The sequence below is a fragment of the Cottoperca gobio genome, chromosome 3 (assembly GCF_900634415.1).
Source record: "Cottoperca gobio chromosome 3, fCotGob3.1, whole genome shotgun sequence".
In the NCBI taxonomy this organism is placed as follows: domain Eukaryota; kingdom Metazoa; phylum Chordata; class Actinopteri; order Perciformes; family Bovichtidae; genus Cottoperca; species Cottoperca gobio.
In genome coordinates this window covers 20,092,246-20,110,224 of record NC_041357.1, presented here as the reverse complement: position 1 = coordinate 20,110,224, position 17,979 = coordinate 20,092,246, and the positions used below count along the sequence as shown (strand labels likewise).

The 17,979-nt window shown below is 40.8% G+C and overlaps 1 protein-coding gene across 1 annotated transcript in view; it reads left to right on the top strand.

Annotated features, from left to right (window-relative positions):
• The window catches only part of zfhx3b (zinc finger homeobox 3b), a 136,711-nt gene that overhangs the window by 98,840 nt on the left and 19,892 nt on the right, over positions 1-17,979 (top strand). Inside the window, 1 exon segment of the mRNA XM_029455924.1 lies at positions 10,289-10,396. Within this exon segment, the coding sequence (XP_029311784.1) occupies positions 10,289-10,396 (108 nt within the window).

Here is a 17,979-nt window from a genome sequence, read left to right as displayed (position 1 = left end):
ATAATGTTCCACAAATGTGCATATATTAAAAATGTATTTAGCGTAGTCTGCTGATAGGTCGATCAGGTACCACACATACCTGCCAGTGCGCTGTCTCCCCTCTGCCTCCCTGCTGCCATCAAATCTTCCCCCCTCCCCCCTCCTGCTCATACCTGTTCACTTGGCACAAAATGGATGCTGCAAAGACATTTAATTGGCCTCCACTTCAAAATCCAAGGGCATATGAAATTTCTCTAATAATATCTCTTCCCCTACAGAGCTGTTCTTGACAGTGTTTGTGAAGAATGTACTTTGTTGTAAATGGTTGTCTTGCAGCTAGTGGACATCAGACAGTCTTGGAGCTCACCCTATGATCTTTTGGTGATTGCTACTGGAGTGTCCTGGGTTTTCTTTTTCTTTTTTAGCATTGGAGAAAATGTTACAAGAACAGTATCAGTCATTTTGGTCATTTTAGAATAGCCGGCCCATGTTTTAGCCACATCATCAGTTTCATTTCTTTCCTTGCCTCTCTCTTCCTCTCCCTCTCCTGTGGCTGAGCCAAAGATAACTGAGTAGCAGTGTTTGACTGTAATCACTCCAAGTCTCTTTCTCTGGAGAGCAGCACAGCGGGCAGCACGGTTCCACCCCTCTAGGAGCTTTCAGCCCACTTTCATAGTATTATAACATGTTCACTAGGAATCAGGCAAAGCCAAGTTTGCTTGCATACAGTGTAATGCACACGCACATTTCTTTATACTGTATGGCTTTATGTTACTTGGATTGACGTCTTCTAATAATAAAAACTTTGTTAGAAAGAGATACATTAACATTTGAATCAACTTTACAGCAAAAAAAGGAGGCGTCATCCAGGGTGCTCTGTCAAGTGTCATTCTAAGGCATTTTTGAGTCTCAGGTGAAATTGAAAGCCTAAAGCACTTTAGCATACTGATTAGGCTCAGATTAATACAAGCTGGATATACCAGTGAGATTAGAAGGATAACTAGTTTAAATGATGGTTGAGTTGGTCCATTGCATCCCATCATTGGGCTCCGAGTCTATTTTGTAATTAAGGCTGTAAGGTGTGCGCATAATCAAATAAATAAATAAATAATTCTGCCAGAATTATGTGATAATAAATTAATACATTACAAGAAGTGAATAAAGGAGCAGCTAATTGCATGAGATGAGTCTTTTTCATTAGCCTTTTGAGAGGAAATTTCATTATATGCATCACAAGCCATACAGCCAGATGAAATCCAGTTTTATGCAAAGTATGCAAATAGACATAAAGTATTATGTTAACAAAACTATCAGAGTTATAACACTGCATTATAATATACATCTACATGTGATTTTGTTATCCAGTTTTGATATAGTTTGAACCTCTCTTTGCTCTTTAAGAGTTATAAGAAGAGGACAATACTGACGCCTCATAACCCAGAGAAAGGTGCTGACCTGAGAGGTAGTCTCCGTGTCTTAGAAGGTTTGTAGCTTTTCAGTGTCGGCCTTTTTAGCAAATGTAAAACTATATGACTCTCTGAGTAAATGTTTAGATTTCAGTTTGGATCGAGACATAACCTTGCTCAAATATTGACATATCTGCCTTGAAACACATCAAAGGTTTCTCCATTCCTATTGTTGCGAGCAAAACATAAAATTGCTTAAATGCATTTCCAATAAATGCATTACAAAGTCGGTTGATTATTTTGTACATAATTACAGTGGAAAACAACCTGCCTATTAAGCCTTTAATGGGAGTAATACAGAAAGCAATTACCATTACTTTGCTGCTCACACTGAAAATAAAGATTTCTCTAAATTAAAAGATCCTCTGACTACTGCTAAGGCTAATTGTGTGGGGTCTTGTACAGACATCTGGTTGTACATCATTTGTAAGGGCTAAATGCTGATCAGTTAGGAAGGCCTTTACAAGCTGTGTCCTAAGTGTGTGTTTTTGGGACTGCTCTGCTGCCAGGGAGTCTGATAGCTCTTGAATTATTTATCTATCAGGCTGCTGGACGGTAGTCACGGCGACCTAGGCCCCGTAGTGGTTGTCTGGCGACATCTCCCTCCAACAGTAACCATTAGCAGAAAGGGGTAGGGGTGCTAATGAGCAGGGTGCAATGTGCATGGGACCAGAGTTTTCTAACCCTCCAACCCTTCCTCGTATATAGACACTCCACAATGAATAAAGACGCACGGAAAATGTACAGAGATCTGAGTGCAGAACTTTTTAATTAGGGAAAGAAATGAGGTTAGAAAAAGAAAAAGATTGAAAAAGAAAGATAGAAACAACCACCCGTTTTCCTATTAAGGAGAAATGTCAAGCGCGGTGGTGAAGCAATAGTCTATGTGCATCCCTTTGTTGTCCTTCCTGACATTGAAGGCTAATTTTTCATGGTTATTTGAACTGGAAAATGAAAGAGAGGTTTGCGATTATTTCCTATAAATGACAACACAATCGCATTACGCTTCAGTACAAACACAGAGAGGATATTGCCTTTTCATATTTCATGTGAAAGTAATGGATGGGCTATGCAAAGAGGAACAGAAAGAAAGACAAATGGTGAAAGAAAGCTCGCTGTGTTTGATTTGTATTAGAAACTGAATGGATAGAGGTAGCAAGAGTTTTTTTTTCAATAAGTGGTAGCACTCTCATGGATGTTTTAAAGTGCCTGTGCAGTGTAATCATTGGATTTCTTTAGCAATTAGCTATGAGCAACCAGCCGGGGTGGTTGTTAGAAGAAAAGTTGCCCAGTGTATCCACTGCCGTCTCTAACAAAAAATACAGTATAGTGAGGTCCCCACGCAGACTGTCTGAAGGAATATCATTACAGCCGTATGATGTACTAAAAATAAGCGTAAGATAAAACACCAGCGCACCATCCTCCACCTCTCGTGTCAGCTATCCTAAAACATCTGAACGTATCAGGCCGTTACACTTTTGAGAGAAACACACATCAATGATACCCTATATTTTATATTTTAGATAAAAATTGATTAGCAAGATTGGTATTCATAACCTTGTCGGATTCTGTTTTATCTGGGCGTACGCTTTCATAAACAAACAGCCGGTTAGGCCCTGGGCTGTGGATGGAGACAGGATGACCATCGATGAGAATGGCAAACCAGCCCACTGTGGACGGGCATGCTGAGAAATGTGTTTGTGTATTTTAAGTTTACAATATTTTTACAAATATTGAAGGACTGGCAGGAAAGCCTTTGCCGGCTGGACTCATTTAAATAGGACCCGTGTGGGAGCTGTGAGCCGGACTCCCAACACGCGCCGAGGTAGGCACTACATACATCCAACCATGGCAACATTGATTTTCTGAGCTAATACCTCCACAGAACAGTCCACAGGCAGATGGATGCACTACAAAGATATGCAAATTGTGCATTCGATAAATCGACAGGCAGAGATCTTTTTCAGACAGTCCACTGTACAGGCCTGCAGTGCCTAAAAGGAGAGATAAACAGATAAGTACCTGTTAATGGACACACACACACACACACACACAAGTGTGCAGACTCAGACAAACATACAAGCACCTGCCTGTACCTGGGTAAACTTAGATCGATAATAGAATTTCATGTTAAGCAGTACCGTTTCAGAAAAGCAGCATTAGTTTTTAATACGGAAGTGCTTATACTATCATTTTCAAGGTTTTCTTCAAGAAAGCTTTTTGCACTATATCGTGTGTATAATAACAAAACAAACTGTGGGTATAGACATATTCAGTGCGCTTATTAGTCAGATATGAAACAAAAGCTGCTGGGTGTATGTCATATATAATAGATGTGTGCTGTCTTGTTAAGCCCAGCAGGCTGTATGTGGCTGTGTCTCTGTGGAGCTAGGCTCTGAAGCTCGCTGTACCTGGTAATTAAAGAGAGTTTGTGGCAAAAGCCAAACATCAGGAGAGATGAGCTATGAACAAAGGAGCTGTGACAGTTTCAGGTTATGTGATTTTTGTGTCCCTTTTTTGCCAAATGAAAAATCAATACATTTTCCGGGTTATACATATTCAGAGTGTCCACCATGCTTCCGCCCTGATGGAGAGAGGGGCGGGGGACTGTGGGCTAGAGTGGGGGGAGTCGCCTGTTCGCCTGTCATAACTGTACCATCGCATTTTCCAACCCACTGGTGAATATTTCAGAGTTGATGTGATTGCCCTTCATGACAGCGGTGATGCTTTTTTTCCCCTCTTTTATTCAGACACCCCTTCAGCCACCCCCACACTCTGTCCACCCACCCCAATTCTGTTTGGTCCCTTTGAATAGCTGCAAATAGGTGAAGGCATTGTTGTGTGAGCTGGAGGAAAAAGAAAAAGATGCATTAGTAAAAGGAGGTTGATTTAAGAGGAGGCAGCAGTGGAGGATGACAAGTATAAATGGATGGTGGGGGGTGGCAGGGAGGCAGAGTGACTCTTTGTGCAGGACAATGTCCCTCAGGCAGAGTAGATGGAAGAGCACTGCCCAGTGATGTTTTTGCCCCCTATCCAGGCTTTTAGCCCACCATCCTAGCAGGCAAAAGTACAGCCTGCATCTTCCATTGTGGACATAATATGTGTAAGCGAGCGATCACCATCTTGGACATTCAAGGAAGTCACAGTGTGTGTGTGTGTGTGTGTGTGTATGTGTGTGTGTATGTGTGTGTGTGTGTCTGTGTGTGTCTGTGTGTGTGTGTGTGTCAGCTGGGACAGAAGCGTGAGCAGTCTCTGAATGCTCACTCCCTGTGTAGCCACATTAACCCAGATCCTCCTCTCCTTCATCACTCAAGTAAAACACAAAGAGAAAAGAACTAGAGCGGCACTCACTTTATCCACTTTATTTGCAATGTATCTAAACATGCCATTATCATGAGCAGTATTTCTAATTAGTATCTATTCCCACGAGATATCACGTTAGGGAACATAGTTAATACATTACACGGTGCTCAATAACAGTTCCGAACTTAGTAAGGATCAAAAGCGCAAAAAAACTGCCAATTTAGCCACAGTGTTTAAATGTATTTTTTTCTATTAAGGAATACATGACTTTTATGTGTCACGCTTTATGACCTGAATGCGCTGAGCGTCCTTTAAAATGGCCGGTGACTTTGAAAGGCAAGGGGGATCAAATTAAGTGTTGTGTGGAAGACCTATGGGGCTGGTTTGATGAGCAGGCACCACCGGGAGAGCAGTGGAGCGGTGGAGGAGGGGAAGCCACGATATTGTTCTAAGGCAGTGTGAGCCATCACTGCTGTTTGTGATTAACTTGCCGTTTAAAGTTTTTTAGTTATTAGCTGCCCTAACCCCGTACCCCTCCTCCATCTCCTGCACCTCCTCCTCTGCTACCCTCCTCCTCCTCTCCCTCCTGCCCTCAGCCCCATGGAGACACAAAGTATTCATTCACATTTAGATCCTGAGGTCACAGCAGGGCCAGCAGGGAGAGGCCAGCGAGTCCCCCCATAGACAGGTCAGGAATCTAACACGTAACTCCGACCAGCAGCGCTGAGGTAGCTTACTCTTCTTTCCTTTCAAAATGTGAAAGTGTGTTGGAGAGAGGGAGTGAGAGCACGAGTGAGAAAAGAAGATTACAGAGGCAGATACACTTTCATTTGTGTGGCAGGAATTACGTTTGTGTGCCTTTTTTAGACATTTTACTACATTGCTTCTGATGTGCAATTATGTGTATTTTACTACTCTTTCATTCATATTAAATACTACTGTTTGTATTTTTGGAATATATTATGATGTTTAGAGTTGGAATATAAATGAATACAACTGGAATACATGAGGTTTAAATAACATGCATGTCAGTATGTTATTTAAAAAGCATTTTGTGCCAACCTAACCTGTGTCCACGTTTGAACTTTTATGCGTTGTAGTGCAGCGGTCAGTATGGTTACTGATAATACCATGTTGAGGTTTATTGGGTGTTCATAAGCAAAAGCCCCTCTTGTCTCTGGCTAGATTGTGGGCATGTTATGTTCTGTTGTGGTTTTATGAGAGGTTGCTTGTGAGGACATGAGGAGGGAGCTTCTGTGAGTGTGTGCGTGTGTGTCGGAGGGGGGCTACGAGGTGCTAGTGTTTTCCTGTGTGTTGTGCTTTGAAAGGGGGGTCTTGCGTATGGGGCACAGAGGTGCTGATATGAGGAGCGGACAATGCATGAAAGCCCTCAGCATGGGTCCTGTGTCTCATTGTCCCATGGTACCCTCCTGTCACTTTCATTTTGCACCCTCTAGTCCAGAGTCAAGCCAACTTTGATATAAGGAAGGGGTGCAAGGCATGATGGGGGAGCAAGAGGGGGATTTTTAAAAGAAAAAGTAGGGGAGAAAGATAGAGTCTGTGAAGTGTGAAATAAGATTGCTTTTTATCCGACAGTGCAGCGTTAAAGAAAAGGAAGCTGTCCGGCCCTGGATAAAGCGGGGGGGGGGGGGGGGGGGGGAGGGAGCGCACCTCTCTGATTTACAGTGCGGTCCTGTGACACCTGGTTAAAATGATAACAACAGCCTCAATAATCATAATGAGAGTAATGAGAGCTTAGACACACAGCTCCACACAAGAGCCCAGAGAGAAGCAGAGCTCAACCCTACTCGAGAGCCGGGGAGAGGGAGAAGCTCAGCTCAGCCCCCGCGCTGGTTCTCCAGGACTTATACGAAAGCCAAGAGAAACAGACAGTGTTGGTGACTGTATATGCAACAAAAAAGAGCATACTGTCACTGCTGTTTGAGGAAGACTGCAACCCTTCTCAGGTAGGACTGGAATTCTGTACTTTAAGAAAGGCAGTTATCATCATAGCAGTGTATTCTGCTGAGGCCGAGGATGGAGGAGGAGCCTGACCTAGTGAAAGATATCTAGAGTGACTATTATTACTTGCTGCTGCTCTTCTCTACAGTCTGGGAAGGAATACTGGAAAGTGCAGTGGTTACCATCAATTATTTATTAGGCCGTTTGTGCTTGTCAGTCTGATTAGCATTAGTGTAATCACTGCTCTTCAGGGGAAAGGAAGGCTGCTCTCTCTCATCTGAAGGTAATCTTGCCGTTTTCAGTGTCTCATCTTCACCGGACGCCTCTTGCATAGCATCTGCTTTTGTCGTCTCCACATATTTCTTCCCTTTTCCCCTTTCCCGTGTGTTTCTGTCTGTTGCTGCTCGGCCCCTTCCCCCCGCACCTCATTAATGTGTGCGAGCAAGTTTCTCTCTCCCAGCTTGTATAGAGTGACACCTATGGGCCTGATTAAGCCTCTGCACTCACTGGCAAAACACAAGAGGGGAAGGCTGCTAAGCGTCTGTGTGTGAGTGTGTGCGTAATGTCTGCGCGTGTCTGTCTGGGAGATGCTGGAACAGAGAGCCCATGGACTGTCCCCACTGAGTGACTGGCAGAGCAAAGCTGATATTTATATGCTCACAACAGATGAGTGTAATCTCTGTGTCGGCAATGGGTTTATTCAGCTTGCATGATTAGATTAATGGAACTGTTTCATATCATTGTATTAGGATGGTTAATGAAGACAATTAATTAGAAGACAACCTTCAGGCTATTGTCCTTAACATCTCTCGGATTTGGGTTAGAAATGGCCTGCTGCCATAGCTTTGAGTGTTTCTCCTCATCTATTTTCAGAGTTAATCTTTGGCTACAGTTTTAATGTCTCTTCCATTTGCATCCTACTCTTAGGCCACTCATGACCTTTCATTAATTATGTTCGGCCTGGCTTTAATCATTCTGTAATACCGTTGGTGATGAGATGAGGAATAGGCAAAGCCATTTGCCACTTAAAGATGTAACGCTGCTCTTGGAATTAAATGTCTGCATTTCTGCATAAATTATGGACGGGGCTCTGTGTTGTGTGTGCTAAAAGTGTCATATACGTTGATTAAAGATCTAAATAAAGAAGTATTGAAAACACAAGGAGGAAAAAATATCAGTGCACATGTGAGCATGTACAATATGTGTGCAGGAAGTTGGGGGTGGGTACAGGGAAGCTGAATAGCATTAGAATGTTGGCTGCCTATCACAGTAATGTTCATGCACAAAGTGTGTATTAAAGTGTAGGTGGGGAATTAGTCTCACTACAAGTGTCACATAGCTAAGAAATGACACTTTACCCCGTTTTTAAAGGTGAGAAAATTTACCTGGGGATTATTTTGTAATCTGAGCACCTATGCAGCTGTACAGTATCCTAAATCTCACGGAGTTGTGGATATGTATGCAAGCGGGAGTTAGATGAGATTTTGGGACTCGGTAGAAGGTCTCTGGTTTTCTGGGAATGTTTTAGATCCGCCTCACCAGCACGGGATGGGCTGCACTGAGAACAAAATAGAAACATGGTTAAAAATAAAATAATAAAATGTACTCATGTGTGTGGGATGCAGGGAAGGGAACACTTATATACGCTTTTTTGCAAGGAGTCAGGCATCCCTTTTAAATATCTTTATTTAAACACGGGATCATTGGATCACAGGATTGGCCTTTAGCAATAATGTGTAACAACACAAACCATGCAGCATTCACTCTGCTCAGAATGCTGTGTCCTACAGCATTTCTATCAGAAAGCAGGAAATGGAAGATTTTGCTTCTGTCCTGCCAGTAATTCAAAGGTGTTTTCCATCGACTTAGATTTCTTTTAAACTGGATAACCCCATATGCAAAAACATGCATACTGCAATTACATGATTTTGTAGCCATATTCAGTCAACCTTTAAAAAGCAAGACCGTTTTTTTATGTGCCTTAAAAATAGCAGAACATGTTGTAGCTTATTCCTTGATTTTCTTACACATACACAGCAGAGAATTAAATATCAAATAAAAAAAATTCTAACTTCCTTCCTTAGTGTATTTTTAATTTACAAACATGACTTATTTGCATAAGGCATCTCTATTTACCTATCAGAAGAAAACAATCTAAATATTTTATCTATGAGTAAGACTTATCATCAGGAAAGGGACTGTGAGAATAGCCGTGTGATTCAGAGATGTACGAGTGTTCAAAGTGTATCTGTGATAATGACACATACCCGAGTTTCAGAACAAACACGATGTCAACTCTATATACAGTGTATGCAATGTTTCACAACTGACATGATAAACAGTGAGTGTTGGGGATAATGTAACATCATAAAAGCGGTTTTGGCTGTGGGTAGTCATGTGGTGAGCTAAGATTGGATGCGTGATGACTGCAGGGCTGAATACTTGAACAGGATATTTCAGTAGCTGTTGTAGCATTGTCAATATATCAATAGCTCATAGAGTAGAGACCTGAGCATGAAAGCATTTTCAAAAGAGCATTTAAGTACATTTGCTGAGAATTAGCTGACGTGTGTAATAACTGATAGGACCTATTGACTGCGGCCTAGTTTACTGTTGTCAAATCAATGCTATTGCATGCAAGTCCCACTACTTTTAAACAAACTTAACAGGCAAAAGGGATGTTCAGGGGGCACTGGAGGGAAATAAACAAGATTGATGCCCTTTTTATTATCTGTTTTTGCTATCTTTTCCTCTGTGTGTTACTTACAAATGGCGTTATCGGATATCCATTGTTTGGACTTCAATGCTCCTAAATGGCCTGATATATCGAGCTGAGGCTTTTAAGGTGGTTACAGGGGATTTCTGCCTTTGACTTGGCATAAAAATAAAATGAATTGTGGCTCTGAAAGTTTTAAATATTTATGATTTTTTTTGTTGTTGCAATAGTAGGATAGAAAAAGAGAAATGAGGCTTATATTGGAAAGTAACAGATTGCAGCAAGGCACAGTTATATATGTGTATGTTCATGTGTGAGAAAGACAATGCGAGCTTGTCTACTATAAGGTCCTCCTTTTGAAGGATACTGCTCACTCAATTATTTTTCCATCTGCCCACTTCAGGCCACATGTGTGCTTTTTTTCCGCAGTTTTATGACCACATTAAACAGAGGAAACCATATTTGTCATGGTCTTGAATATATGGAGAAATATAATAGATACAATACAATACAAATACAATAAGAATAACATTACAATGGGAATGGTAATATTACATTTAATAATAATAATAATAATAATAATAATAGTAATAATAAATATTTGCCTATTATCTTCCCCAATAATTCAACTCTGATTTTATAATAATTGTCAAAACAAATTTCACAGTGATGAAATCAGACAGCACAGAACAGAGAGCAGAAAGCAGATTCTGCCCTCTTTGTCTGCTAGCCTTGCAACTGTGTGTCAGCATATGTAATTGTTGCAAGCTCCTATAGAAAAAAACGCTGCCGTCCCTTTAAGTGCTTCCACCAATTCTGATGGCGTGGTAATTTACATATCCCATCCTCCCTCCCCCTTCAGGAGAGCTGAGTGAGGATGTGGAGGCTGCTAGTGAGACCACCACAGACCAGGAGGACCAAACCAAAGACAGAGAAAGTGGGGGGGAGAAGGAGCTCACCAAAGGGACAGGTAAGGCCAATATTTACACCACACACATTTAGGGATTACTATTCACAGGAAACATGTAGCCCTGCACTTGAACCTGTGCTGAACAACAGGCCTTTTGTCTAATTAAAGTAAACCTATTTCAACAAAAAATACTGAGAGCCTTTTTAAGTATGAAACACTCTCTCTAAAAAAAACTCCCTATATCCAATTCTAGTTTTCAAGGGCTGCACTTTCATGCTGCAGGTTTCCAGGCATTAAATCCCATCAGATACAGTTAGGATAAACTATCAATTTAGGTAATATGTTCAGGTGACATGTGACCCATGTTTTGTCTTTGCTCAATAGGTGATGTGAAGAGAGGGGCCTGTATGTGTAATTCCAGCTGAGCCATGTGTGTACGCACATGTGATAGCAATGCCCCCTTCTCAACTTTGCTGCACACACACACACACACACACACACACACACACACACACACACACACACACACACACACACACACACACACACACACACACACGCGCGCAGACACATACAACACTTACCTGTTTTCAATGTTATCAGATCAGGATGGTTTTATCTGTGGGCTTCTTTATTGACAGATGTCGGTGGTGAATCCTAAGTAGGGGGTTGGGCTTAGGGTGAGGGGAGGAGCTTTAGTCCTAAACAATCTTTGGTCAAGTGTACAGTCTTATCTTACAAATGTTTTCAAATTAAGGGATGTTTCCAGTTTGAATGTTTCAGCATACATGTTTGGATATTTCTTCTGTGTTTGTTGGGCCAGTTATGACCATCATACACTACTTGGTGAAGACAAGCTTTAACTTTCATGTTTGAGTTTTGGTATTATTTGGGTCTGTCTGGAAGGCCCTGTATTGTTGAAACAGAAGGACTGTTTACATTGAATGATGACAGTAGAAATACACAACCAGTTGAAGTTCTTGTAGTGGTTTTATGTTGTGGTACTTTAACTAGAAGCACAGTTTTTGGACTCGTATTAAAAGGAGCAATAGCATAGGTGCTCATTTAATAACGCTGATTCTCTGTGTTGTGAGGAGTGTTGCTCTCAGCGGTAAAAAATAGTGTATCCATAGATTGTCAGATGTGTGAAAGATGTTGACAAAGTGCTTTTAATACAGATGTGTACGGCTACCTTTCAAACTGTGCTGCCTAGCTTTATCTCCTCGACATGAATGAAACATGGTCTCAAAGTTTAAAGCAAGAATCTAAAACTTTAGATTATGCCCCACATACCGAACAGTGTATGTGCACCGCTGCATCTCATTATATATATAAAGCGAATGTATTCAGATTTCTGAAACGTCAGTTTAAACGAAATATAGTTTCCTTTTTCTTTTTTATGCGCAATTTACTTTGTACGCCTGTGTTAGAAAAAACAATGTTGGCAGTTAAGACATCTCTTATTCAATAGAAGAGATTTCTGATAATGATGACACTGAACATTAACGGGCCTGGATAGATGCTTCTCACTTGTCTAACTTCTTGTGTTACTGCAGGATGTTTTGATTTACACTAGTCAGGTTAAAAGCTGGAAAACAATTCGGACCTTTTGCATACCTAAGTTTTTTATAAAGTGTAGGAAAAAAAACTTCATCACAGTGTTTGAAGCCCAGCCTTTGTAAAATGTCTTTGATATTCGAACTTCTATTTTAAATGAGGCTGAGTTGTTTGTGCTCTTTGAAAGGGTGACACTCTTCTTTGATGGAAGAAATAATGATATGCATGCCTGACTGAATATGGCTAAAAGTATGTTTTAGCACATCAAAATAAAGCACTTTAAAAAGCATTAAAATGAGCTGGCCGATTAATAATTCACTCATACCTGTGGTGCACAGGAAGACGACTCCTCGCATTAGGATTCCTCCTTTTTGAAAGGCATGCAATTTGATACAAGCATATTCAGTTCCTTTCCTCCCCTCTGTCAGTCGCTAATCACCAAATAAGTGTGTTTCTGTGTTTTCACAAAGGAAATATGTGCTTGCATATGAAAAATTTATAGCTTCCCAGCAGCTTATTAGAATCGCTTAGTTAAAAATAGAATGTGCATTAGGGAACCAGGTCTGAGGTTCTGTTTGATGTCAGTGAAAAGTAGGGTGGGTAGGTTGGGGTGGTGGGTTCAAGGCTGTGTTGTCAGCGAAAGGTAGACAGCTGTAGTTTAATGGAAGGGTCCCTTGTTGTACTTCAAACTTTTTGTGATTGATGAATACAATGCCCATTCAAAGCAAGTGCAGAAAACCATCTTGTAGGCAAAAAAGCGAGGAAGACCTCACAATGCATTTGGTAAACAGGGGAGCGATTGTTTGGGCTAGTGATTGTCTGAAGATGTTTTTACAGCAGGCACACAAAAAGGTGTGCATGTTAAAATACGGTGTATGAGCGTCTTGGCCAACCTGTTATTTATCTGATAGGTGCTCGGTCCCCCACTGTCTGAGGCTGAGCTGTTTCTAAGGTCCATCATTAGAACTACTGAAGTATTTCTTCTCATCGTTGTCATGTAGCTGTTGGAACAGAGCACAACATTGTTCCTTTACAAATGACAGTCACTGTCAGACAGACAACATTAGCGAACACAGAAAAAAGGCTTTCTCCTTTTTAAAGCCACTGTCAATCTTATTTTCTCTTTCTTGTTCCACAGCTCCTCAGTATTCATTAAAATCATTTAGAGGTACATCAGAAGCCTTTGTAAAATGCATATGTATTCAGCATGTCATCTCTTGAAGGATGCCTTCATTATTCTATTGTTTTTTTATTTATCTCAAAGATAATTCATATATGTACATGTACAGGCATTCAGACGTATGTAAATGTCATATGCTGCAAACACCGAAGGTAATACGTGGTTCAACGTTTTGTGATTATACAGTTATTATCATAAGTATATATCTGGAGAGAGAAAAATACAAATTAACAGAAGAATTAATTATAAGTGGAATACTAAAATGTTAATGCATTTGGACAACGATGTTCTTGTTGGCCGTAGCCGCAATTTAATCATCCTGCATGATTAGTAATTCAAAGGGTCATTTTTAATGCTAGGTATGAAATATGTATAAATGGAAAGCCATGAGGCTCTTTCCTCTTTTTCTCTCATCACACCTTCTTCACCTAGCTGAGACAGCACTGGCAAAAGGAAAGAGCTTCTGCATAGGAGCGGGTTCCTTACCTTCATTAAAGCAGGTGGTGTATTTATACAGCAGCTGAATGTATGGGGGTGCAGCAGTGAGAAAGGTGGGTGGTGAGTGTCGGGGAGATAGGGAGGTGAAGACAGCAGAAAGACGAGGAAGGAGGGGGATTGTTAATACACCTGCAGACTTGGTGTGATTTGACATATTTAACATAAATGTATGGGAAAGGCTGTATTGAAATTTGGGGGGGGGGAGGATTGGTAAGAGGGAGGGAGAAAAAGTATCTCCAATCGGGGGCTAGTAGGAAGATGGTCGTCCTCTGAAACTGAGCTTGATCAACATTTATTTTCATACCTTTTTCCGTACATTCAGGATGTGCGGGGTAATATGATTATTTAAACATGTTTTTAATGTTTTCCGGCATAATGAAGTCCAGCATGGCATTTAGCTTGTATTTAAGCTTAATTGTATTTGACAGGTACATAAGTGTCTTTTTGGGAATGTTTATTTTGTCCCAAATGAATAACAAAAGAGTAAAACTAGGGCTTAATAACACCAAATAACTTCACCAAATTTTTTTTGGTGAAGTTTATTTTCTGAAATTGGAAATAATTGTATTTCTAATTATAACCTAAAATGCTTGTTGTTTTTTAGATGCCATCAGCACAGTCATGTCACGGTCTTTATTCAAATATGACACTATTCAGAGAACACAGCACATGTTTGTATGTAGTAAATCCATTTTTACCATCACTTGCCATGCTGGACGTTGTGTGTGTTAGCTTGGGGTTAATTGTTACTGTTGTTAAAGTGTGTAGGACTATTTTGACATAGTTTCTTGGAGCACCAATTAAATATGACATGCTGCTCTGATTATCTGCTGCACACTGTTTTTACACTTCTTGTGTACAAATAATGCATATTTTGGTATTTCCCTACTTCAATATGCCGGTAACATTGGTTTTACCTGTTGAGCTTGATATATAAAGTAAAATTGAAAAAAGTGAAAATCTATATTTATACATAATTAAACCTTTAACCTTTGACGCATGTACTGTAGACTTTTAAGAGATAATAATATATAATAATAGAGATAGTGTGATGAGAAAGTAAAAAATAATAGTATGTTAAAACTAGACATTTCCTGACAGATAATAAAAATACAAATATTTATCTGATTAGTTTGCATTTTCTCTACTGGATGTTCCAAACCTGTGCTGTGTTTCTCTGTCCTATAAACGTTCCTACAGTAGGTTTTCACACAGACCAGCTGGAATAAATTGCTCCGAGTTATGTTCAGTTAAATGTTGACACTATACCTGTGAAACTGTTTACATGAAGACTGGGCAGCTGGGTGTGCTTATACAACTCTTTGTGTGTGTTTGGCTCCACGTCCACCTGTGTGTTTGTATAAATGTGACTTAGCAGGCACACCTGCACATCCAGGTGTATCGTGTGTAGGAGAAGCACATGGTGTGTTGTGCAGTGTAGATGCTGCATTTAGTCTGTTTAATGAACATGCTGATTAGCATCCCCTAGACCCGGCACCTTGGCATTGCAGTCTTTTCATTGTGTACTGTGCTCTACATTGTGCTGTTAGTCTTCGGGTTTTGCTTATTCACGGAACAGACATACCAAATGTTATGGCTTGTTCTCTATATAACAGTGCAGCATATGTATATGTAATATTAGCTGTGGTTGATGCTTATGGTTAGTTACAATCAAATTATTCAAGTTTATGTTATTGTTACTCTAAACTGGGAGACATTCAGTGCAGTGGTGATTTGTTATTGCTTTTAAACCATAAGTAGTATGAGAAATCAGGAGACATAGCAGTGACAATGTTTACATATTCATATCACGTCCTTTGAGTGCTTGTCATCCCTCAAATTGTAATTCCTTTTGTCTTTGAAGATAATAGGCCATAAATTGTCCTTGTTTGTGAGCCAACTCCCTGAAAGCTCAGTGTTTATGAGTCTTACCACGGGGTGTCTAATGGGCAAGCACCAGTGCTGTCTCTCAGAGCGTCCTGTAAAGGTGAACACCATGTCATCCTGTTGTTCAGTGGCCTGAAGATTAATAACGCTTTTGCTAATTAATATCTCCTCTCAATTTCTTCATCTCTTTTTGCAATCATGTCGTTAGGCTGCATAACACTCGTACTATACAGTTTAGTGTTTTGCTCTTGGACTTCTTAAATAATAGGAAATTATTTAATATGTATCTTCAATATCGCCTTTTTAACTCAAGGTTTCATTTCTCTTGTATTTCTTTTTAACGAATGCAGAATAATCACCTGAGAAATATAAGATGAAATGTAACACTGCCCTTTTATTGCTCTGGGCTCTGATACCGGTTATAGATTAAAAACCTTGATAGAAATGGGAAAAGGAAAAGAAAATATTCAGGTATTGTTAGCATAGCATTAAATGAGAATGACTTGTAGCACTGGGGGAGTTGAATCATCTCCATATTAATGGCCAACTTGCAGAGGGAATAGAGGTTAGGATTTCTTCTACATTGCACGGCGCAGCGGCGAGTCGGAAGCCCTCTACACTGTGAAGGTGAAAGGTTTTAAAGAGTCGGGGATCAGAGGACACTTTTCAGAAAGTGTACCACTGAGGAGCCTTGAGGTTCACTATGCAGAGGAACTGTGGGCTGAGCTTCAGTTTAAAGTGATTGGCAGACTGTGGCTGTTCTGGGCAAAGTGACAGTAAAGTTATGCAGCCTCGCTGGCGTGGACGGACTGGATGATAGGTTATGTCTTTTACAACCGGAGGCCTGAAGCTGCCACGGCGAGACAGGAACTGTGGTAATGAGGGGGCAGAGGCTCCGGAGATGATGTGGACCCCATGTCAGTCAGTAGGAGGGGAATTCCAAATCTTTTCCCCATCTTCCTCTTCTTTACATACTGTATACTGTAACTTGCATTTTCGAATATGGATAACCTCTCTCAAGGACACAGCGGATTAATGGCAGCTGTGATTGCACTCCTGGAAAATGTCAATGGCAGATGACCTGTTGTGGTTAATTCAGCCTGTGCTGTGTCAGTCACTCTGTCCAGCCGGCATCTTTTCTCCCTTTTAAAAGCACAACAAGGCTGTGATTGCTCCAGAGACTGGTGCAGTGTGCTGACAGCCCCTTTGCTGCTTGAATAATACAGTCCAGCTATGGGAGGTGAGACAAGGTGCCAAAGTCCAATTCACTTACGGGACTCGACAGCACAAAAGCCTCTGGTTTACGGAAAAGGGGCATGAATTAATAATCACCTAATTGACTCTTAGGTTTTTTTCTCCACTCCTGCCTAGCCTTATGTGCTTTCAAACAATAGCCCACCCTGTGTATCTGTCAGAAGAGGTTTGGTGTGGATGGGGGATCTGTGTCTAATGACCAGGCAGAAGAGGTCAGGGTAACAGACAGACTCCTGGCAGACATTAAGGTCATGGTGACGGAGGGGGAGCCCATAGTGGTCTCTGTGGAGGATGACTTGTGAATGGGACAAGCATTGTTAATCTAACCCACCACCAAGGTTTAAATGGTTAAACATAGTTTTAGGTCTTTCTAAAGCATTATTACTTTACTTTATTACAGTTTTTCAAAGTTCATTAAAACACATTTTCAGTATGTTGTGTGTTTGTATTTTTTCAGCTACCCCCACGGGTATAACATCAGAAATAAAAACTAAACCTCATCTCTAGTTGTTGTCAGTTATTTTTGACATCCATGGCTTATTACCAGAGTCCTTTTCTGTTCTTCCTCCACAGTACATTGCTCCTGTAATAGTCGTATACCCTGCTCTGTCAGGACAAAATGTTTTGGTCATTGGTTCTGATCTCCTGCTTATGTCATTGTGGACTCACGTGTCTCACGTGTATGCAGTAATGCTCGGACACCGGTGTCCAATCTGCCGTGTTAGACTGTGCGTAAGGACAAAAATCTCGATTTCGTTTCCCAACTTTTCAATGATTCTGTCATTTTTTTCATCACCCTTGACACGGAAAAACAGGATACAGTAGTTGGATGTTAGTCATGGTGCCGGTGATGGTGTAGTGTTCTTAAGAGAAGGCGATTGATCAGATTTATGGAGTCCTAATTGGCCATGACGAGAAAAACTGTGTCTGAGTGAACCTCCCCAGCCTTCCATTTGTCCCCCTCTCTCTCGCTCTCTGTTTCTCTCTCACACACGCACAAACATAAAACACGCTGAGCTAGAGAGCCGGTTTGGGCCCCTACTACAGCAGCTCTCCAGTGCCTTAGCATAAACAGCCACTTGTTTCACCTCTCTGGTGCTTATTGAGTAATTGTGGAAGTGGAATATACTTTATAATCAATTATGTTTATCCTCTTAATCATGAGGCTGAGAGGATACTTCTGTGTCTACTTAATCCATGCTTACGTACTGTATTGTATGTATGTACTGCGACATAAGCCCTGCGTTACCTGCTCTACAATTTCTTT